The 22624-nt window shown below is 46.5% G+C and overlaps 1 protein-coding gene across 3 annotated transcripts in view; it reads left to right on the top strand.

Moving 5' to 3' along the window:
- The first annotated feature begins 1424 nt into the window (after nucleotides 1–1424).
- Nucleotides 1425–22624, top strand: part of rpgrip1l (RPGRIP1 like) — a 27816-nt gene continuing 6616 nt past the window's right edge. For 2 of the 3 annotated variants that reach the window (XM_015965084.3, XM_070550484.1), the window contains exons 1-18: nucleotides 1425–1529; nucleotides 1876–1971; nucleotides 2207–2348; nucleotides 2524–2834; nucleotides 3193–3292; nucleotides 3497–3640; nucleotides 4632–4737; nucleotides 5160–5306; nucleotides 5414–5487; nucleotides 5701–5840; nucleotides 5922–6028; nucleotides 6123–6173; nucleotides 6236–6400; nucleotides 8411–8528; nucleotides 8680–9132; nucleotides 20763–20905; nucleotides 21057–21390; nucleotides 21815–22104. In XM_015965084.3, the coding sequence (XP_015820570.3) occupies nucleotides 1884–1971; nucleotides 2207–2348; nucleotides 2524–2834; nucleotides 3193–3292; nucleotides 3497–3640; nucleotides 4632–4737; nucleotides 5160–5306; nucleotides 5414–5487; nucleotides 5701–5840; nucleotides 5922–6028; nucleotides 6123–6173; nucleotides 6236–6400; nucleotides 8411–8528; nucleotides 8680–9132; nucleotides 20763–20905; nucleotides 21057–21390; nucleotides 21815–22104 (2913 nt within the window). In that variant the 5' untranslated portion in view covers nucleotides 1425–1529; nucleotides 1876–1883. Of the gene's footprint in view, nucleotides 1565–1875; nucleotides 1972–2206; nucleotides 2349–2523; nucleotides 2835–3192; nucleotides 3293–3496; nucleotides 3641–4631; nucleotides 4738–5159; nucleotides 5307–5413; nucleotides 5488–5700; nucleotides 5841–5921; nucleotides 6029–6122; nucleotides 6174–6235; nucleotides 6401–8410; nucleotides 8529–8679; nucleotides 9133–20762; nucleotides 20906–21056; nucleotides 21391–21814; nucleotides 22105–22624 lie in introns of all 3 variants that reach the window. The other variant, XM_054733329.2, reaches the window with a different exon arrangement.

Raw genomic sequence — 22624 nt, 5'->3', positions numbered from 1 at the left:
CACATAACCCGCCTTACCTGCTGGTGGTGGTCGGAGGGACTGGTGGCACCAGTGCTCGGCAGCCTCGCCTCTGTCAGCACGCCCCAGGGCAGCTGTGGCTACAGCTCATCACCACCAGGGTGTGAATGGATGAATGACTGGTCGTGTTGTGAAGTGCCTTGGGGGGTTCCAGGACTCTAGTAGGTGCTATAACCAATACAGGCTGTTTACCATTTATTTTCCTGCCTAGCACAACAAAACCACTGATCTCTAGCTGCTCGTTTTAAGTGAAGTAAAAGAAACAGTAAAGCAGAATATAAAGTTTATCAGAAAACTAAGCTTCCATAAAGCTTAAAGATCATTCACATATTCACACACACACACCCACACACACAGGCTCTCACCAACCTGCCATACTCCAGGTGTGGCTCCAGAGGGGGGCTACCATAACCCTAACCCTGTCTGGGTGAGGGAACACTATGTGTTGCTCATCATAAGGGTTTTTGAGTGATATGAATACAAATGCTGCCAATTATGGCTCAACATTAAGGCAGAACTTAACTGAATTTGGTAAATAAACAAATGACTGTTTTCTAGTTTAGAGATGCTGCCAGAAGATAGCTATGCACGTTGAAGCTTGGTGTATCTCCTCCTGGCTCGATCCCTGTATCTGTACGGCTGATGGCCTTCGTAACGCAGCTGCACACTTAATTCTGAATTCAATAAGGCAAGAGAAGCCTTTTTCTCCATTGTCATTAGTGACAATATTAACAAATCTATTGTTATGGTTGTAACTGTCCAGAGGCTAACTAATTTCCCTGGTTTCATATATCTAATGAGTTTGCATCGTTTTTCAATGAGAACATCTTAAACATCAGATTAGTTCCCTCCATGTAAACCAACACAACCAGACCACAGCTACAGTCTGGCTAGAATGCCATAGCTTTCAGTGTGATTGGTGCTAAAAAAAACTGGAGGACCTTAAACTCATCCACCTGGGAAGCACACTGAATAGCTTCCGTGTGTATTTATACTTATGTTGATTTATTTGCAGATGCTTTTATCCAAAGCAACGTACACGTGTTAACCTATAGGGCATGTTGTGATCTCTGGGGGAAACTGGAGCACCCGGAGGAAACCCACGCATGCATCAAATCAAGTCAAATCAAAGATACTTTATTAATCCCAGAGGGAAATTAGAGACATGGGGAGAACACGCAGCTCGACCTGGGTTTCGAACCTGCAACCTCCTCCCTAAGAGGCAACAGTGCTAACCACTGCCTCACCATGCATCCTTGAGTGTGAAATGTGCTATACAAATAAAGCTGCCTTTGTACAATGACAACATAATGTTGCAATTCCAAATCCATCCATTCATTTATTGATTCATTCAAACAAGGGGTGCTAAACTACAAGCTAATCCGATAAAACTACAATTCCCACACATGTTATGGTTAAGGGACACGCATGCGCGGTTGTTCCATAACGACGTGAGCGGCTGTTTTCAGTAGCAACCGTTACTTTGAGGACATTGAAGGCATCTCCGAGAGGTGAGGGGGATTCAGAAGTGAGCCTGAAGGTTTCAGTGAGTTTATTCTAGTGAAACATGTCACGTGTGTTGAAACCGTCACACATGACGGTATGTGTAAGGTGTGTGAGTCAGCTAGCCACCGGTTAGCTAGGTCTTAGTTCGCAATTGACGGGAAACCCCTAACGAGCCGTTTAAAAGTTTAAAACCACCAGTCCGAGTTCTCTAGACGACGAGGCGCAGCTTTTGTGCGCGTTAGTGAACATCGAGGGATGGAAATATAATCTATAATATGAGTCCTCAAAGCTACTGCAGACCCACACACACACAGCAGGATGAAACCTGACTAGAGACTTTGCTGGTTTCAGACGGAGACATGTCCCGTGTCCTGGATGAGACAGCTGCAGATGCTCCGGTTCGAGATGTGACCATTGATGCGTCCCGACTCACTGCTGCTCCACCAGGTGTGTGTGATCTTACCTGAACACCTGACTGCAGTTTCCCCTAGCCCTGGGAGCTGAATCTAGAGCAGCTGCATCTTCTGTTGGGCCCCAGCAGCTACTGATGAGTTTTCTCTTGCTGATGAGAGAAGTCTGTTTGTTATGATCAATAATCACATGTACAGTCAGACCTCTCTCATCAACCCAAGAGGCGTGGCTGCTGTTGTTTACCTGTTAGGGTGCTGTGTTTTTGCTACAGACGTGTTTTATCAACATACTCGGACCCAACGAAACATCTCCAGAGTGTCCAGGGAGGAGCTAGAGGACCAGTTCCTGCGTCTCCATGAGGAGACACTTCAACTGAAACAGCAAATTCACAACAAGGATGACAAGATAAAGAAGTGAGAGACAAACATCAAATCATGGATGGATGATGGATGGATGGATGGATGGATAGTGGATGGATGGATGAATGATGGATGTATCAACAGACTAATTGATGGTAGTTCCAACTAAATAAAACTTGGCAGGCCTTCCCTCTAAAACTGATCTTCAGATTGACCTTTGACCCCGTAGGTTGGGCACTAAGCTGATGCGACTGGTTAAGGACCGTGGAAGAATGGAGCAGCTAGCCGTGGGTGGTGCACAGCCACCCCCCAGGCTCCGTGACGTGGAGATGGAGCAGATGGTGGAGGAACTCCAGGAGAAGGTCAGAGTCCTGCAGGCTGAGAAGGAGGGGCTGAAACAGAGCCTGCTGGTGGCCCAGCAGCAGTTGCTGAACTCATCCAATCAGAGACCATCACCGTATGGACATGCAGCACCGCGGGTCAACTCAGGACTGAGGAGACTCAGAGACACTTCATCTCCATCTCCACAACGTCCAAGAAGTGAGTCCAGACTGTCCACAGGACAAACGCACAACCTGAGAGTCAGTAAGACTTTTATTGATCCCAGTGGCCCACTTTCATTCACCATCACCTAAAAATAAAGAAAAAACGACCACAACACAGGGCATCTCAGACCACTAATCAGAAGTTCCTCTGACAATGAGGTCCAAATTCTAGTCATCTTGGAGTACAGGATTAGAAGGATGTTGTCCTTCAGCCGTTACACCTACAGGAGAACATTAGGAGGCTTAGGAATCCAGACGAGAGTGGAGTGTGAACATGTGCTGGTAGATCTCAGCAGGGCAGAGTGTCGGTCAGCTGTTGGGGACTGATGTGGGTGCTGCTGTTTCTCCTGCAGGTCTGAAGAGTCTGGATGAAGGTGTAAGACCTCCCACGGGCCTGCTGCCTCGGTACGGACACAGTCTGCTGGAAGAGGCCCGGGCAGAGATCCGTAGCCTGTGAGTCCGTCCTGCTGCAGCTGCAGTCAAACCCGACCACACCCGTGTGTGTTCTAATCTGTCCCACTGGGTTCTACGGCCCTTCAGGCCTGAACCCACTTGTTGTTCCGGGTTTGACCCGATGGAGTAACGGCAGCCAAAAGGTTCTGGAATGTCCTGAGTCAGTAAGGGTTCTGAAGGACTGAGTGAATGTTTTTGTCCCAGAGAGACCTTGGTGGATTCTCAGCGGAGCTGCATAGAGGAGCTGGAAGGAACTTTGGAGCAGCAGAGGGAAGAGCTGAGGAGGAAGGATGAGGAGTATGAGGAGAGACTCCTGCAGGCCCGGAAGCAGCACTCCTCGTCTCTGAGGTGTGTGAGTCAGACTTCTGCTCAGCTGTTTGGATCTTCATGCAGACATCTCATTTGATGCACCTCACAGGTTCAATTTAAGTTTATTTCTAAAGCGCCAAATCAGGACCAGAGTCGTCTCAAGGACCTTCACACAGTAAACATTCCAATACAGGACAGGGGCCTCATTTATCAAGCTTGCTTACGCACAAAACGGGGTCGGAAAACTGCGTGAGCAACTTTCCACACAAACTTTGGGATTTATGAAAGAAAACTTAGCGGGAAAATGTGCGCAACTTTAAGTTGACTAAGGACCTGGCTTACGCACATTTTGACATGGAGAACACCTGCAGTGCTGCTGCTGAAAAGGATAAAATTATGAAATCCTGCAGCATTATCACTTGTACTGCTTCTTTTTCACACAAAACAAGACCCCCCACACACACACGCACGCACACGCGCGCGCACACAGCCTGAAGCGCAGAATACGGAATGCAGAATATCAGCAGGGGGGCAGATTGAGACAGAATTTCATGCGTCTGTGACAGTGTGTGTCCTGTCATTGTGACCCATGTATGATGGCAGGAGTGGGTGGAGCTATGTATTCTTTGAGTAAAACCAATTGAGTCTAAGATATTACTAAAGGCTACATTGAGGCTATCATTTTCAATGTCCACATGAATGTTAAAATCCCCCACTACAATGACCGTATCAGTATTTAGCACCAAATCAGATAAAAATCAGAGATCTGATCCAAAAACTCAGAGTAAGGGCCTGGTGGACAATACAAAACTACAAACAAGAGTGGTTTTACAGTTTTGCAATCTGGATTAGGAAAACTAAGAATGAGCTGTTCAAAAGAACTGTAACTATTAATTGGTAAGGGATTGATTAATAGGTCTGAATGAAAAACGGTTGCTGCTACTCCTCCTCGTCCTCTACTTGGAGCAATATGATGATTTAAATAATTAGGAGTCGACTCATTTAAACTAGCAGAGTCCTCTTGCTGCAGGTTTCAGGTCAACAGCAACACGTCGATGATCAGGCTGCAAAAGCAGCTGGCTGACAGGTCCAACTGTGTGACGGAACTGGAGGGACGATACGTCCAGCTGCAGGAGGTGAGAAGTTCCTCGGATCAAAACCTCTCAGGTGATCAAGCCCATCTTCTAACTTCAGCTGAAGGACAGACAGCTTCCGCTCAGGAACTCACGTTCAGAATAAAACAGATTTAATCCTTTGATCTTTACCCTGATGGAGCAGGTCCTCCAAATAATCAGACGCACAAAGACAGGGCTAAGGAAGTCACTCAGATTGACCACCGGGGTGGACAGGGACCATAATTCAGGCCGAGAATTTTATACCAGCTCAGAGCCAGCTAGGGTGTTTCTCTGACGTGGAACATAGGAGTGGGCTGCTGTTGGTAATCACAGAGCAAACCAGTTCAGCAGACAGACCCCAGGCCAGTCCGCCACTGCTGCCCTCACACACGAGGCCCTGGTTGTCTCCAGGTAAAGATGATGAGCTCACCTGTTGTTTCTAGGCTCAGAGAACTCTGAAGGTCAGCCATGATGCAGCCATGGTGAAGCTGGACGAGCTGTCCGCTCAGCTGAAAGACGAGCGGCTGAAGAATTTGCAGCTGAACAAACAGCTGCAAATGGAGAACATCAACAAAGTCCAGATGGAGCAGGTGAAACACCTCATTCCAGGTTTCACTCCCACCAGCTGAGCAGCCCGTGTGTCTCCAGGTGTGTGACTAAATCAGATCTGTCCTCATTCTGTCTCCTCTTCATTCAGCTGCAGGAGCAAGTCACTGAGCTGGAGCAGGAAAGGGACCTGCTGAAGGACAACAACAAGAAACTACTGAACAGGTGAGACTCTACAGAATGTTTAAAGTTCAAGAGAAGGATGAGGAACCAGACTGATGAAGATGTTTTCATTAATGATTTAGAAAGAGTGGAACCAACTGGTAGGTGTTAGCTTCTGGGTGAAGGCCCTCTGTCTGCTGAAGGGTTTGTAGAGTTCCTTTGGGTTTATTTACTCAGGTGTGCCTCCACCTGGTCCCTGTTTCTGTCTGTTTGCAGCATCTTTGATGTTTCTCAGCAGCAGAAGTGGCAGATTCAGGAGCAGCAGCTAAAGGTCCAGATCACTCAACTTGAGATGGCGCAAAAGGCTGACCTCAAGGACAAAAATAAGATTCTGGATCAACTGAGAGTTGAACAGGGTCAGTGTGTCACTGGTGTAACGTCCTGTACAGAAGATTTTCCTGCTGTTTCATTAATGTCATCCTTTGGTTCTGATCCAGATAAAAACCAGCAGCTGGTTGAACAAAAGACAGAACTTCACAAGCAGTTTCTGGAACAGAAGCAGCAAGTGGAGGAACTGAAAAACCATCTGAAGTTCTACAGTCAAGTGAGCCCCTGCAATGAGAGGAACTTCTGAGAGCTGATTGGATAACCTCACATTGAACGTTGTTTTCTCAATTATTATTATTATTTTTTTCAAGGAAAACGAGTACAGTGTGGCTGAGCTCACAGAGGCGCTGCTGCTCATCAAGGTAAGTCTGAACCATCATCTGGACCTTTTATCCAACGTTGCAGTCACAGTGTTGTCCCTCAGAAACGCCAGAAGAGCGGAGATCTGGGCTTCCTGTTGGAGGTGGACAAGGAAGCAAGCAGCAGCATGGAGGCCAAGCTGAGGGCGGCTCACGCTGAAACCATTCAGGAGCTCGAGAAGACCAGAAACCTTCTCAACATGGAGAGCCAAATCAGCAGAGACTACAAGGTGGAATATCTCTTTTCTTACCTTTAATTAAAACACATGTAGGAGGAGGAGTTTAAGTATCTCGGGGTCTTGTTCACGAGTGAGGGAAAACTGGAGCGTGAGATCAGTAGACGGATTGGTGCGTCTGCAGTGATGCGGGCGTTGTACCGGTCTGTCGTGGTGAAGAGAGAGCTGAGCCAGAAGGCAAAGCTCTCGATTTACCGGTCGATCTACGTTCTCACCTTCTCCTATGGTCACGAGCTTTGGGTAGTGACCGAAAGAACGACATTGTGGATACAAGCGGCCAAAATTAGTTGTCTCCACAGAGTGTCTGGGCTCTCCCTTAGAGATAGGGTGAGAAGCTCGGTCATCTGGGAGGGGCTCGGAGTAGATTCGCTGCTACTCCACATCGAGAGGAGTCAGTTGAGGTGGCTCGGGCATCTGGTCAGGATGTCTCCTGGACGCCTCCCTGGTGAGGTTTTCTGGGCACGACCAACTGGGAAGAGGCCTTAAGGAAGACCCAGGACACGTTGGAGGGACCATGTGTGTGACCACATGAAGGGGGTGTGGTTTTGGGTGTCTTTCAACCGGAGCAAACAGGACAGAGAGGCAGAAAGTCATAGGCCAGCTATTAACAACTGGTTTACACCATAGGTTCACACACACACACGTACAAACACAGGTGTGATGAGGCTAAAGCAGGTGTGATGAGGCTAAAGCAGGTGTGATGAGGCTAAAGCAGGTGTGACCTTTAAAATAAAAGTAATACAAAGACTGATAGATTAATTTGTTCCATGCTGTCGTTCTTTTTAAAACACAGAAACAGTTTCGTTACCTGTTTTGTCGCTACGTTTCGTCTGCGGCTGCAGACTTCCTCAGTGTGTTTTCTACTTGCGTCTTTCTCGCACTCCTTTCTATGTTCTATTGTTTGTGTGTTGAGTTGGCGTCCGGTTTCTCCTACGTATGTTTGATTGCAAAGTTTGCTTGGGATTTCGTAAATGACTCCAACGGACTTAAATGTGGAGTCATTTATGAAATCCCATGCAAACTTTGCAATCAAACATACGTAGGAGAAACCGGATGCCAACTCAACACACGAACAATAGAACATAGAAAGGAGTGCGAGGAAGAGGCAAGTAGAATACACACGAGAGCAGCAAAAGAAGAAGCAGAAAGCACAATAAAGAAGTCAGCCGTAACAGATCACTGCATAAGAGAAAACCATATAATGGACTGGGACAACACAAGGATCATAAACACGAACAACAAAAATACAAAAGATGGATTAAAGAAGCAATCGAGATAAGGAGACGTGGATGTGGGACCATGAACAGGGACGATGGAGTTTACACGTTAGACCACGCATGGGACTGCATCGTCGGAGAGGGGAGAGCGGGCAGCAGAGGGTGACAACGTCCTCTGCTGCCCGCGGATAAACGGAGAAGGAAGTGACGCCACCGTCAGCGTCAGCCTGAGGAAGTCTGCAGCCGCAGACGAAACGTAGCGACAAAACAGGTAACGAAACTGTTTCAGTGTTTTAAAAAGAACGACAGCATGGAATTAGAACCACGACACAGCATGAACACACCTAAGAGATTCATTTGTTGTTCCTGCTCTTAAAGGAGTACACGATAGGCTTGTGTATTTGAGTATTGTTCTAGTCTGATTTATCCGTACGTTTGTTAACTAAACATCAGTTTTGTTTGGAGAAGGGAAATAAATGATTGTTTGGATTTATAGTCATTTCCCAGTTGTTCATTTGAATACCATCAGTGACTAGGAAGGGAAATATTTTAACACATAACCCCACCAAAAACTGTTGTCACCAGCGGCCACTGCTTGGAGCAGATCTGTAGTCCAGTGAAACCATTACTGTGGACGCTGCACAATCAGCTGGCATCATGATGTCACCAGAGAGTTTTGGTAGTGTGGTTTCTGTTGAGATGTGTTTATGGAAACCAAACAGAAATTTGTCAAAGAGCTGGTGTTTTTCTACAAAAATGGATGCATTAATCGGAAGCTACCCCTTAGGTGGAGCTGGAAGCTGCTGTACAGAAGATGAACAGCAACAGAGTGGAGTATGAGAAGAAGCTGGACCATCAGGCTCAGCTGCTGGACTCCAGGGCAGCAAAGATCTCCAAATTGGAAGGTATGTTAAAGGAGATAATGCAGGACATATTGGAAAAGCTGTTACACCAGTTGGCCACCATCAACCCACTGATGCATTTTGATCTCCATGTGTGCCCTTAGACTACTTCCTGTGAACATCGTTCTTCTGTTTTCGTGTTTCTGTTCTTCAGCTCGGCTCACAGACTTTGCCTATGGCCACAAACCCCACATCTTCAAACCAGACCTCACCATTGGAGATGAGATGAAAGAGTTGGGTGAAGCTCTTGATCTGGAACATGGAGAGAGCCTCCTGGAGATTCAGATAGTTGGTGCCTCCCTGTCTCCACACATCCTGCCAGTGCTGGGTGATGTGGAACCCTCTACCTTCTGCACATACTCCTTTTACCTGTTTGGACTTCATTCCACTCCAGTGGTGGCAGGTCTCTCTCCAATGTATGGCTTCACCTCCAAGTATGTGGTGCGCCTGGATGAGTACTTCCTGGACTACCTGTCCAGGTGTGCCGTCCTGGTGGAGTTGCATCAGGTTCTGGGTCTGGACTGGAGGACTCTGGGGATGTGTCAGCTTCCGCTGCATCAGCTGCACCAGCAGGACAGAAAGGTCCAGGGCAACATCCCTCTGGTCGGTGAGTCATTTGAAGGTCTGAAGAAACCAAACATCAGGGTCTTCATTCATCAAACATTGGTAGAATCTGTCATATTGTCCTCCCTATGAATGGAACTTCACCAGCACAGCACTGACTGCTGACATGTTCCTCTGCAATCCCCTGTTGATGAATCCCATTTGTGCGTACCCAGGTGCTGGTGTCTGTTCAATCATTTACATAGAGAAACGCCCTCAATTAATATTTGGTCACACCACGCCCTCTAAAGCTCATCATCATCATAAAGCCTTATTTATAACGCACTTTTAACAATCAGGACGATGCAAAAAAGTACTGAACAGGGAGGGGGGGGGAGGGGGGCACCTACTAAAGAGTTTCAGTACACACAATTCTGAGATCAGACATACATACATAGACACATGACAAGTATTGATGACGGTGGTCATTCGCAACCCGAGTCGCGCTACCATCATAGATCACGAGGGTTTATAAGAGGATAAAGTCAGGGGGAGGGAAAAAAGGCACTTCAGAGTTACCCTCTACAGAGAGGATAGCTTTGCTATGCAAAAAAACACCTCAGACCGAAATGCAGACAGACTTCAGACGATACACACATAAGTGTCCACTAGGTGGGGAGGTAGGGTTGGGACTATCCTCACTTCAGTGCATGCAGCCGCCTGGAGCAGCGCTCATCACCTCCGTTTTGGACGAGGGAGGGAGATAATGGGTTAGAGGGGACAGTGACTCCCAGATACGGGTCCACATCTTTCACCGGTCCCAGTCCCGCCCAGGCTGGAATAGGGTAAAAGGGTTTCCATAGTGACGGCATCATTCCACATTTCTTCTGAAGGGGTAGTTTACATTTCAGCCTCGCAGGCTTCAAGGGCACCAGATTCATATAAGAATTATTTTGGTTACAGGCAGCGATAGTTTCCTCTCTGCCTTAGAGTCCTGTTGGTCTTCAACCCCTCTACCAATAATGGTGTAATTAATCTATCCCAAACCGTGCTGATCCGTCAACTCGCTCCTTGATGGTATCCACCTTCTGTGCCAGAGCCTGAATCTCAGCCAATAAGCTTACGACTCATCTCAACAATTATATGAGTTTGTGCGTTCACAGCACGATGCATTCCATCCCTGAGCTCCGGGATTGAAACAATATTCCTCGAAAGCTCGTTAATTTTCCGATAAGCCAGGTAACCGCTCAGGCCAAACAGCAGGAATCCCAACACCAACGCCACGAATATCCAGACATCTTCAGAATCCTCTACAGACAGTTGAGAGAGGCAGATCAGGTTCCACTGTTTCCAGGAGTCCATGATTTGCCCAGCTGGCTCTGTCCCAGAGGGGCATCCGGGAGCCCCTTCTCCTGTTCTCATCGTAGAAAAAAATTTGTCAATCGCATTGAGAGATCAACTGACCAGATCCATTTTTAATAATTTCCAGTTTCCAGAAAAGATGCAGAAAGCGCTGTACACACAAAGACAGGACAAAGAGCCTTGGGATAAGGAGGGAGGGAGAGGAGAAAAAAGCATCTGTACTCTCCAAGAGCCGGAAGGAGAATGCCATTTTCATGCTCAACATCTGCATACTCAGCCAATCCCACTGTTCAGAATATTAAGGTCTGGAATCAGTGTAGGTGATCTTTTGGTCTCACTAAATTATCGTTTGTTTTTATTTGTTTATGTAAGGATCCCCATCACCATACTGAAGAATATTCTTCCTGGGGTCCGCTCCATTCAAAATAAAAACATATACACTATTACATATACAGTGTAAGAGAAAAATAACATACAAAGCATTTAAAACAGACATATCAATTAATAAAACTAAGTAAAACAATAATTAGTAACACTAAAAATAAAAGAAATAAACTGAGAAGAAACTAAAAGATAAGTCACTAATTCCTTAAAATCAGAGTAACAAGATCTTTTATCCAGTTTAAAACCTTTATGCATGACCAGTTTCTTTACAATAACTGTTAAAATAACTGTTATTTAAATCTTTAAATATTTAATTTATTAAACTATTAATATTAAAATTTATTATATATATTGTAATATTTAAAATTTAAATTATTGATATTTAAATAATTTAAATATTTAAATAATACATTTATTTAGCCTGGCAAGCCAGACTAAATAAATGTATTATTTAGTATGTATAAAATACAATAAATGTATTATTTAATTTGGCCACGCTCCATTGACGGCGACGGCTCTTGGTTGTGGGGCGGGTTCTACCGTTGTCTTTCAAATGATCTCTGCATGCTACTGGACAATGAATGTGACATACTCTTGTTTCACTCTGTTGCATCATCCCACCCACCAGGCATATAGAGTGCCCTGATTGGCCCACAAAGCGGATAAAGCTCTGGGATTTGTTCACTAAGCAGATAGAGCACTATGACTGGCCCACCATTATGGACTAATCACAGCTCTTTATGTGTTTGAAACCCCTCTAGAGAGCTGTGATTGGCTAGCCAGAGTCCTGGTAGGAGCTGCTGAGGTTCCAATGGAGCATGCCTAGACCAAACTTTGCAAAGCAAGAATTTGGTCTGGTTCACTAGGCTACAGTTTCTTAAGATTTGCTTTGAACCTGCCGTGATCATTCATTAATGCTATTTCAGAAGGCAGGGTGTTCCATATAAAACTGCTCTGTAAATGACTGTTTTTTGAATGCATCAATTCTTGGCAATGGCAGAGTAAAGGTAACATGGGAGGCTGTCCACGTGTTGAAGCCATACAGTGCTCTGTGATCAAGCTAAAAGCTTTATGAAAAGTCCAAATTTAGTGCAAGGACAGAACCTGGCTACAAGCTAGTCTGCCATTTACCTTCATCCATGACAGACTGTTGACATTGGTTCTAAAAGGACAACCAAGAACTAGCCTAGCCGCTCTGTTCTGAGCTTTCTTGAGTTTATCAAGGTCCTTTGTAGCAGCACTGGAATAAACAGCTGGACAGTGATCCAGATAACACAAGACCATAGACTGTATAACAACTTTCCAGGATTCTGTCAACTTATAATGAGCATTGTGTTTGATTACAGAAATGCTCCTACTCATTTTATTCACAAATATGCATAGTCCATGACATCGTTTGACCTAATGTTATGCATCAGTTTAGTCTCTTTTACTTGTTCAGTCCGTTGACTTTCCAGAGAAATGTCTAACTTCTGATTGACTCTGACAAAATTCCTGGAGCCCAATAGCATACACGTGGTTTTCAAAACATTGAGTTTTAAGCTATTCCCCCCCACCCACTCAGAAATAGACTTTAGCTCCGGCTGAAGCATAACATCGACCTGATCTAAACTTGAAGCTGAGAAAGATATAGTTGTATCATCTGCATATACATTCATATGTGCTTCACTGCATGCAGAAGACATATCATTAACAAAAATACTTTATAACAGAGGACCCCAACAACTCCCTTGGGGAATCCCACACAATAGAGTGACAGTGTTTGAAAGGCTACCATTAAATGCATCACAATGTTTCCAATCAGAAAAGAAACTACTAATAAAATTGATAGCAGATTTTTTAAAACCATATGCTGATAATTTCATAAGTAAAAGGTCATGATCCACAATATCAAAAGCTGCGCTAAAATCCAAAAACACTCCCACCAATAGCTTCCTATCCATGTGTCTCATCTGTAAGAGCAGCCAGTGCTGTGCTGGAAGAATAACCTTCCCTATAAGCATGCTGAACATCAGAGTAGATACCATTCACACTAAAATAATGTTGAATCTGTTTAAACACCACTCCCTCCACCAGTTTGCCTGGAACTGGTAAGATACTGATTGGTCCACTATTTTGCCCTGTTAATGGCTCTTTCATATTTTTAGACATAGGTGTAACTTTTGAGATCTTGTATCTGTCGGGATAGAGACATTCATCGGAACATAAATTAAAGATATGAAAGAGGTTTGACTAACAGTTTAGCTACAATCATCCATGTCATCAATTCCACAAGGTTTGTCACTATATAAACGCAACACCTTTGTTTCTGCTCCGATTTTTCATGAGATAGACTTAATTTATTCCAGATACACAATATTACCATTTATCTCAAACATTGTTCACAAATCAGTCTAAATGTGTGATAGTGAGCACTTCTGCTTTGCTGAGATAATCCATCCCACCTCACAGGTGTGCCACATCAAGATGCTGATCCGACGTCACGAGTAGTGCACAAGTGTACCTTATACTGTTTAGTAGCATCTTTTCCATTTCATCCTCCTCTGACCAAAAATATATCCTATGAAAATGATGGGCCGTAGAGAGCCTCCTTCAGCATAATCTCTACACATTGGCCTTTACTGGGGTGCCTTTCTTTAACGCAATCCCGCTGGCCCACTCTCCATCAGCCAACTCCACAAAATGGCTCTGAGATTTGAAGTTTAGATCACATTCCTCAAATCTGCAACATAAGTGATGATATCCTCCATTGCTCCTAAGTTGACTATTAAGCCCTTCATCTTTACCACACTGTCCGGAGCGTCACAGGGTTGCGCTCCTACAGAAGCTGCACCACTGTCTCTGCTCCCTGCGCTCCCCAGCTGATGCGCATCCCGCAGCTTTGTGGTCTTTTGTCCAGGTGTAACAGGTCTTGCACTCCATGGGCCTAATTTATCAAACATACTTACACACAGATTTTTACGTCCCTTGGCTTCGCTAGGAGCACGATGGTGTTTGAGGGAGTAAAGAAGATTTTGTACCGGAATGAAACAAACTGAGTTTAAAACTCTTAAAAGGAAATTTATTAACACAAACTAAGCTCTGGGCTGAAAAGCAAACAAAAAGGCTATCCAAGACTGGGAATCAATAACAAAAGGAATTTCTAACTAATAAAATGATTTCTAATAAACAAAAAGCGCAGCGCAAAAGGGCTGGAATAAGGCTAAATGGATGAACACAAAAACTGCACCAAAGGGGTGAGCAAAGTCTCTCAATGAATGAGGACACACGGACTACTATTACTATAAACAAAAATTACCACTCAGATTGCAAAACTAGAAATACCACTCAGGTAACGTAACTGGGAAAATACCACTCAGGTAATCACACAAGACTTTAACGTTTTAAACCGAGGAGAATCAACACCTCCGTGTCAACGCCCAACTGAAGTCTCTCTCAGAATGACAGCCAGAGCTCCCTTTTAACAGGGAGGCTCAATCAGCCTAACAGCCTGCAGCTGTGCAGGCAGAGTACTGAGGGCCTCTAGGGGCCAGAAAGTTACAGTGTCTGTCACACAGATCTATACGTATTTCGTGCGTAGGAACATTTCGACGCATTGTGTGGTATTTATCATTTTGTACTTGTGCGTAGAAACGTTCCTAAACGTACGAACATTTCTGACTGTGCGTACAAACAGCATCTAGTGGCAAAATGGGGAAGCACAATACCGAATGTCTCAGTCATCCAAATGTGTTTCTCATCCACAAGTTTTATTTATCCAGTCTGTAATTTTGTCAGTGGAAAAACTGCTTTTTCACATAATTGTTGCTAAAACCAATAAAAGACACACGTGACCAACAGGAATCTGACATTATACCATGGCTGATCTGTGTTTTTGGAGGATTTAACAGAACGTGCTCTCTGGAGGGAACGTGTTCTCCGTGAACGCTCTGATCTGAAAGGAAATCCTTCTCCTTTACCGTGGTTTTGGACCCTTTGCAGAGCAACAGATAAACCGCACAAATCTGATTCCAGTTCACATTTTATTTTACAGTTATGAGAACCCTCCAGAACCTCGTCTGCTCCCTGGTCATACACGCAACCAGAGTGAATGACAGCAGAAGTGGCTGAGACTGCTCTCTCAACATTTCCAAATGAAACTAACTCCAAACAGAATGACTCCTTAACAACCCGTTACTCCACGATTCATCATATTCATTTTTTATTTATTTCTGACCGGAACCTCTCCTCTTTTCCAACTGCATTTATAACCTCTGAACCTTGTTTGAAACACTGGCTGACAAAGTGCAAAAGAACCAATCTCGTCAATAAAGTTGTCTTGTTTTTTGGGGGGGGGGGGAAACGGCAATTCCCTCAAGTGCTGAGGATGTAGCGTGAACAATTATGGTTAATTGAGGGCATTTCTGTATGTAAATGACGGTGAACGGACACGAGCACCTGAGTACGCAGAGGTGGGATTTGTCATCAGACGATTGTGGAGAACGTGCGTACGAGAGGCCACCGCATGTTTCATGTTGCGAGCCAAGCCACCGGGCTAACTCTAGGTATTAAATCTCAAGGCCTTGGCTCATGGTACGATATGGTGGGCTTGACCTCTGACCCCTCCTGACGAATACCCTTACTCTTTGGAGAGATTTTTCACCTTGTGCAACCTAGACTCCTATTACCAGTGAAATCACCTTTATTTTGCTGTAGGAAGACTCGTGCTGTATCAGAACAAACTGTATGAGCTCATCACACTAAGAACAGACCCTCGTCAGCTTCCCCTCTGATCAGGTAAACGCTGATGTAACAACCTTGGATGGAATGAAGTAACCAGCAAACTCACCTTTTGCTGTGCCAAAGAAGGCTCCCACGAATGACTTTTAATTATTTCCCCAGAGGGAGGAAAAGTTTATTCCACACACAAAAAAGAAAAAGGTAATCCACCACAGGGAAGAAGAGCTTAGGCTAAATAGGAAAAGTTCTTATCAAAAACCGAGATTCTAGCAGATCTGAGGAGAACGAGCTCTCTCTGTGTACACTCACACTTTTTCAGACCCAGAGATCAACAACCACCCCCACCAGAACCAACAATCACTTTTTTTATTCCACCCCTCCCACCTTCCATCCATCCATCCATCCATCCATCCATTTTCATCCGCTTATCCGGAGTCGGGTCGCGGGGGCAGTAGCCTAAGGCGAGAGGCCCAGACTTCCCTCTCCCCAGCCACTTGGGCCAGCTCCTCCGGGGGAATCCCAAGGTGTTCCCTGGCTAGGTGAGAGACATAGTCCCTCCACCGTGTCCTGGGTCTACCTTTAGGTCTCCTCCTGGTTGGAAGTGCCCGGAAAACCTCACCAGGAAGGCTTCCAGGAGGCATCCTGACCAGATTCCCGAGCCACCTCATCTGGCTCCTCTCGAGGTGGAGGTGCAGAAGTCAGAGCTGCTCCAGAGGAACTGATTCTCTCCCAGCTGCTTCACACTCGGCTGCGAACTACTCCAGCGAAAGCTGAAGATCACGTTCTGATGAAGCCAACAGGACCACATCATCTACAAAAAGCAGAGACCTGATCCTCAGGCCACCAAAACGGATGCCCTCCACACCTTGGCTGCGCCTAGAAATCCTGTCCATAAAGATTATGAACAGAATCGGTGACAAAGGGCAGCCTTGGCGGTGTCCAACTCTCATTGGGAACGAGCCCGACTTGCTGCCGGCAATGCGGACCAAGCTCTGACACCGGTCATACAGGGAACTAACAGCCCTTATCAGAGGGCCTGGTACCCCATACGCCCGGAGTACCCCCCACAGGGCCCCCCAAGGGACGCGGCCAAACGCCTTCTCCAAATCCACAAAACACATGTAGACTGGTTTGGCAAATTCCCATGCACCCTCCAGGATCCCCCTAAGGGTATAGAGCTGGTCCAGTGTTCCACGGCCAGGACGAAAACCACATTGCTCCTCCTGAATCTGAGGTTCAACAATCCGACGGACCCTCCTCTCCAGAACCCCTGAATAGACCTTACCAGGAAGGCTCAGGAGTGTGATCCCCCTGTAGATGGAACACACCCTGCTGCCCCCCTTTTTAAATAAGAGGACCACCACCCCGGTCTGCCAGTCCAGTGGGACTTCCCCCAATGTCCACGTGATATCGCAGAGCTGCGTCAGCCAACACAGCCCCACAACATCCAGAGCCTTAAGGAACTCCGGGCGGATCTCATCCACCCCTGGAGCCTTGCCACAGAGGAGCTTTTTAACCACCTCAGTGACCTCAGCACCAGAGATTTGAGAGGCCAACCCAAAGTCCCCAGACTCTGCTTCCTCACTGGAAGACGTGTCGGTGGAATTGAGGAGGTCTTCAAAGTACTCTGCCCACCGATCCACATCGTCCTGAGTAGAGGTCAGCAGCACACTGTCCCCACTATAGATAGTGTTGGTAGCGCACTGCTTTCCCCCCCGAGGCGCCGGATGGTGGACCAGAATCTCCTCTAAACCGTACGGAAGTCTTGCTCCATGGTCTCACCGAACTCCTCCCATGCCCGGGTTTTTGCCTTGGCGACCACCCGAGCCGCGTTCCGCTTGGACTGCCGGTACCCATCAGCTGCCTCTAGAGTCCCACAGGCCAAAAAGACCTGATAGGACTCTTTCTTCAGCTTGACAGCATCCCTAACCGCCGGTGTCCACCAGCGGGTTCGGGGGTTGCCACCACGACAGGCACCAACGATCCTGCGACCACAGCTCCGGTCGGCCGCCTCAACAATGGAGGCACAGAACAGGGTCCATTTAGACTGAATGTCCCCCGCCTTACCCGGAACATTTTGGAAGTTCCGTCGGAGGTGGGAATTGAAGCTACTTCTGACAGGAGACTCTGTCAGACGCCCTGGTCTGACCGACATCCTCCCCCACCATCTGAGCCAACTCACCATCAGGTAGGGGTCAGTTGACAGCTCCACCCCTCTCTTCACCCGAGTGTCCAAGACATGCGGCCGCAGGTCAGATGAAACAACAACAAAGTCGATCATCGACCTGCAGCCTAAGGTATCCTGGTGCCAAGAGCACATATGGACACCTTTATGTCTGAACATGGTGTTCATAATGGACAATCCATGACTGGCACAGAAGTCCAGTAACAAAACACCACTCAAATTCAGATCGGGGGGCCGTTCCTCCCAACCACACCTCTCCAGGTCTCACTGTCGTTGCCCATGTGAGCGTTAAATTCCCCCAGCAGAATGAAGGAATCACCAGAAGGAGCGCTTCCCAGCACCCCTTCCAAGCTCTCCAAAAAGGGTGGGTAGTCTGAACTGTAGTTTGGTGCATAAGCACAGACCACAGTCAGAACCCGTCCCCCCACACGTAGGCGGAGGGAGGCTACCCTCTCATTCACTGGGGTAAACCCCAACGTACAGGCACCAAGATGGGGGGCAACTAGTATGCCCACCCCTGCTTGGCGCCTCTCAGTGGGAGCAACTCAAGAGTGGTAGAAAGTCCAACCCCTCTCAAGGAAACTGGTTCCAGAGCCAGAGCCAATCGTTGAGGTGAGTCCGACTATATCTAGTCGGAACCTCTCAACCTCACACAACAACTCAGGCTCCTTCCCCACTAGAGAGGTGACATTCCATGTGCCAAGAGCCAGCTTCTGCAGCCGAGGATCAGACCGCCATGGTCCCCGCCCTCGACTACCACCCGTCACACACTGCACCTGACCCCTTTGGCCCATCCCACGAGTGGTGAGCCCATGGGAAGGGGGACCACGTTTCCTCTTTGGGCTGTGCCCGGCCGGGCTCCATGGGTGAAAGCCCGGCCACCAGGCGCTCGCCAACGTGCCCCACCTCCAGGCCTGGGTCCAGAGGGGGACCCTGGTGACCCACGTCCGGGCAAGGGAACACGGTTTCCATTTATATAATTCATCATAAGAGGTCTTCGGGCTGCTCTTTATCTGATCCCTCTCCTAGGACCTGTTTTTTACCCTGGGTGACCCTACCAGAGGCAGAAAGGCTCAGACAACTTAGCTCCTAGGATCATTGAGACTCTCAAACCCCTCCACCACGGTAAGGTGGCCAGCCCACCTTCACGCATCATAATTTTTTCTCATTCTTCTGGGCTGTTTCTTTATTTTTTTATTTTTTTATATCAAAGATCAACTTCTTGACAGGAAGAGTCATATTTTATTTTTGCATCACAAAACGCCCATTCTCTTCAAGTGTGATCTTAGTGGTTTAACGCCTCCTCGCCCAGGCAGCAGCCAAGGCCCCCTCTTCTTTCCTTCCTTCTTCACACATGCAGTTCCCTCCAATTGTGACCTTTTTTCAGTTTCCATGCTCTTGTTTCTGAGAAGTCAGCCGTGCACTCTTTTGGAGTCTTGTTTCCAAAAAACCCAGTCAGCTTGCTCTCTTCCACAGAACTGGGTGCAGGGGGGGGGGGAGTAGGGCTGGAGGTCAGAGGTTTCCACACAGAGATGAGCTTGGCTCAGACTCGAACTATGTTATCAGTGAGTCTGCCCAAAGTCTCCTCTCAATATTTCATAAATCAGTCTTTGGACTGTTTGTACACACATTCTAAATTTCGGTCGTAGGAGGGAATATAGGACAGTTTCTACTAACGTTTGATAAATGAGGGCCCGTTTATCAAACGTTCATATATTCTGTCCTACGAATGGAATTTAGAATGTTCATACGAACAGTTCAAAGACTGATTAATGAAACGTGCGGTGGCCTTTCCTACGCACGTTCCTCCGCAATCGTCTGATGATAAATCCCACCTGTGCATACTCAGGTGCTCATCAGAGTCAGCAGACACTTTTCTCTTCTCTCCTGTCTCTTATCATCCTGTCTCTCTGCCTCAGAGCGATTCTTTGGATTCTTTCTAGAATTCCTAATTTTTAAAAAATCATGGATTTGGTAAGCTGGTTTATGAATGCAATTGATACATTTTTTCAACATTCACAACCAAGAAAGGAGCTCCCACATGCCTGGACATGCACCTCGTTGGATATATTTTGGATTCCTGGAAGAAGTGGAAAATTATGCGTCTTTCTTTGCTGATTCTGTTATGTTGTTGTATGTCAACTCTTGGACGAGTTGTTCTGAAACTGCCATCTTGTTGTACCGGGATGCTGCATCAATGACAATAAACATTCTGTCTGTCTGCCAGAAGTCAACTCTGTGTACAAACTGATGACACATTGCTTCCTGTTTCCTGTGCAATACCATTCCAATTTATTTCTATGGCGCATAACAGCATTGGAGCTGACCAAGTGCCTCCCAATAAACATAAAAAAACAGTCACGTAAAAATACAGATTAAACAATCAGTAAAAGCAGACAAAAACAGCAATCAAAGCACGCAATAAAAATTGTAAAAACCTAAAAGCCAATTTGTAAAAGTGTGTCTTCAACTGTGACTTGAAGACACCAATGGATGGTGACTGTTGAATAGTGTGTGGCAGTGCATTCCAAAGAGTGGGAGCTACATACACAAAGTTAATGGTCACGCAGGATATATAGCACCTCCCTGCTATCATCTGCGGCGTCACTCATTATTTTAAACCAAGCAGTCGCAGAGGAACTTGACATTTGGTTTCCCACAGTTCATAATTCTTTTCATCTCCGTCAAAACATAAATGATTCAATCGTCTCCCAAGCTCTTTACCGGGCACATAACCTGTTGGTGCAGCCATGCTGACCGAGTTAGAAGCCGGCAGACGAAGGATAAACTGGCCCGCATTTAAACAACAAACAACTGTGAATGAGCAGCCCTTTTACTGTAATCACTCACAGGTGTGTAGCCCCGCCCACAACCCAAATGCAGGTTACTGAATTAAGAACGTAAAAAGGAAATGGATCACTATAGTCAACACACACAATGTATAAAATTGTTTCTATGTACCAAATACACACAGACCTTCTGGTTCAGTTGTCTTAAATCCAGGAAGCTGCTGCTGGTTTGACCTCATCTCCTCTGGTTGTCAGGAACACACAAGGAGTTGCAGTACATTGGCTCAGTGGACTACTGGATCAGACTGACGGTCCCGGAGACAAAGACGACCCATCCGAACCGGGAGAAGCTGCAGTCTGTGGGCTCATTACACACTCGTCTCAGTCCACACTCACAGGTAACCAAGAGTCTGTTCAGATCCAAACACCTCAGAACTTTAGGGTTTTTTTTTGGACCTGCTAAGAAATGACCATTCAGCTGTTGGTGTTAGTGAAAGTGGTTCGGTTATTCAGCTCTGTTATTTCTGATTCCTCCTCATGTTCCTCCAGCTGCTGCAGGCCCCCAGCTGGAACCAGCTCTTCATCACTGTGCAGCGCTGCTCCAACCTTCAGCCCAGAATATCTCACAACCCCAGTCCCTACGTGGTCTACAAGTTCTTTACCTTTCCTGACTACCCCACTGCTACTGTCCATGATTCCTTTGACCCGGAGTTCAATGACTTCCAGTCCTTCTCCATCCTGATGGATCAGGATCTGGACCAGTACCTGAAGTCAGAGCTGCTCCAGATCTACGTGTTTGACGACAAGGAGAAACAGATGGATGTGTACCTGGGGAAGGCCCAAGTACCTTTGTTGTCACTGACCCACAATCAGGAAGTCTCTGGTGAGTGTAACTAGGTCTGTTCGGGTGTACCGGGATCCAACTGAGCTCAGTTCTGTTGCTGGTCTTGAGTAAACCAGACTCAGGGGGCGGTCCAGAGAGGCGATGGACATGATGTGTGTTTTTATTTGTTTTTAACCTGTAACGTGTGGACATTTGGCCGGTTCCACACAGTGCAGAAAACCCTAATATTTGGTTTTAGCGGTAATGTGTGAAGTAACTTTTAGTTTAGGTTAGTTTAGGTCAGTTCCAGCAGTAGAACAACATTGGTTATTGTTAGGGTTAGGCACATTCCAGTCACTAAAACAAATGGAAGTCAATGATGGTCTTCACAACGAATGCAAGACGAGGATGCATGTGTGTGTGTGTGTGTGTGTGTGCGTGTGCGTGCTTGCGCTTGCCTGTTCTCACAGTTTGGTATTTCCAGGTGTGTTTGATCTGACCGCTTTTTCTGGACTTCCTGCCGGCTCCATTGACGTAACACTGAGATGGAACTCCTCCTATCGACCTCCACCAGGAACTGTTGATGCTTCTGAATCACTCCATTTTGTGTCACAGAGGAAACATGTTGAGGAACTCACTGATTCAGAACCACAACAGCAGAACATAGAAAAAGAAACAACTGAGACAAGCCTGGAAGTTGTTGAGAAGCTGCAGATGGACAGAACCCCCCTTTACTCCAGCCATGGCACTGAAGCTGCTCTTGCTCCCGCAAAGGTCAGAGTTCAGCATCCACTTACAATGTACCAACTGGCCAACTCAGCGCCACTAGAAATGATCTATTGTAGTTGGATGGCCTTTCCATCTGTAACGGGTACCAGGTTGCTGCCTCCTTTTCAATATCTACTTTGTTGTGTCGTACCGAGCCTGGCAGAAAACGCAACGTCAACAGCGGTTGGTCACTAGTTAGCTAGGTGGAGTCAATGATCAGCTAGGGGGTGGAGTCACTGGTTAGCTAGGAGGTAGAGTCACTGGTTAGCTAGTGGATGGAGTCACTGGTTAGCTAGGAGTTGTAGTTCATGGTTAGCTAGGGGGTGGAGCCACTGGTTAGCTTGGAGGTAGAGTCACTGGTTAGCTCGGAGGTGGGGTCACTGGTTAGCTAGTGGATGGAGTCACTGGTTAGCTAGGAGTTGTAGTTCACGGTTAGCTAGGAGGTAGAGTCACTGGTTAGCTCGGAGGTGGGGTCACTGGTTAGCTAGTGGATGGAGTCACTGGTTAGCTAGGAGTTGTAGTTCAT

This window comes from Nothobranchius furzeri, chromosome 4 (genome assembly GCF_043380555.1).
Source record: "Nothobranchius furzeri strain GRZ-AD chromosome 4, NfurGRZ-RIMD1, whole genome shotgun sequence".
In the NCBI taxonomy this organism is placed as follows: Eukaryota; Metazoa; Chordata; class Actinopteri; order Cyprinodontiformes; family Nothobranchiidae; genus Nothobranchius; species Nothobranchius furzeri.
This window is presented reverse-complemented; position numbering and strand designations above follow the sequence as displayed.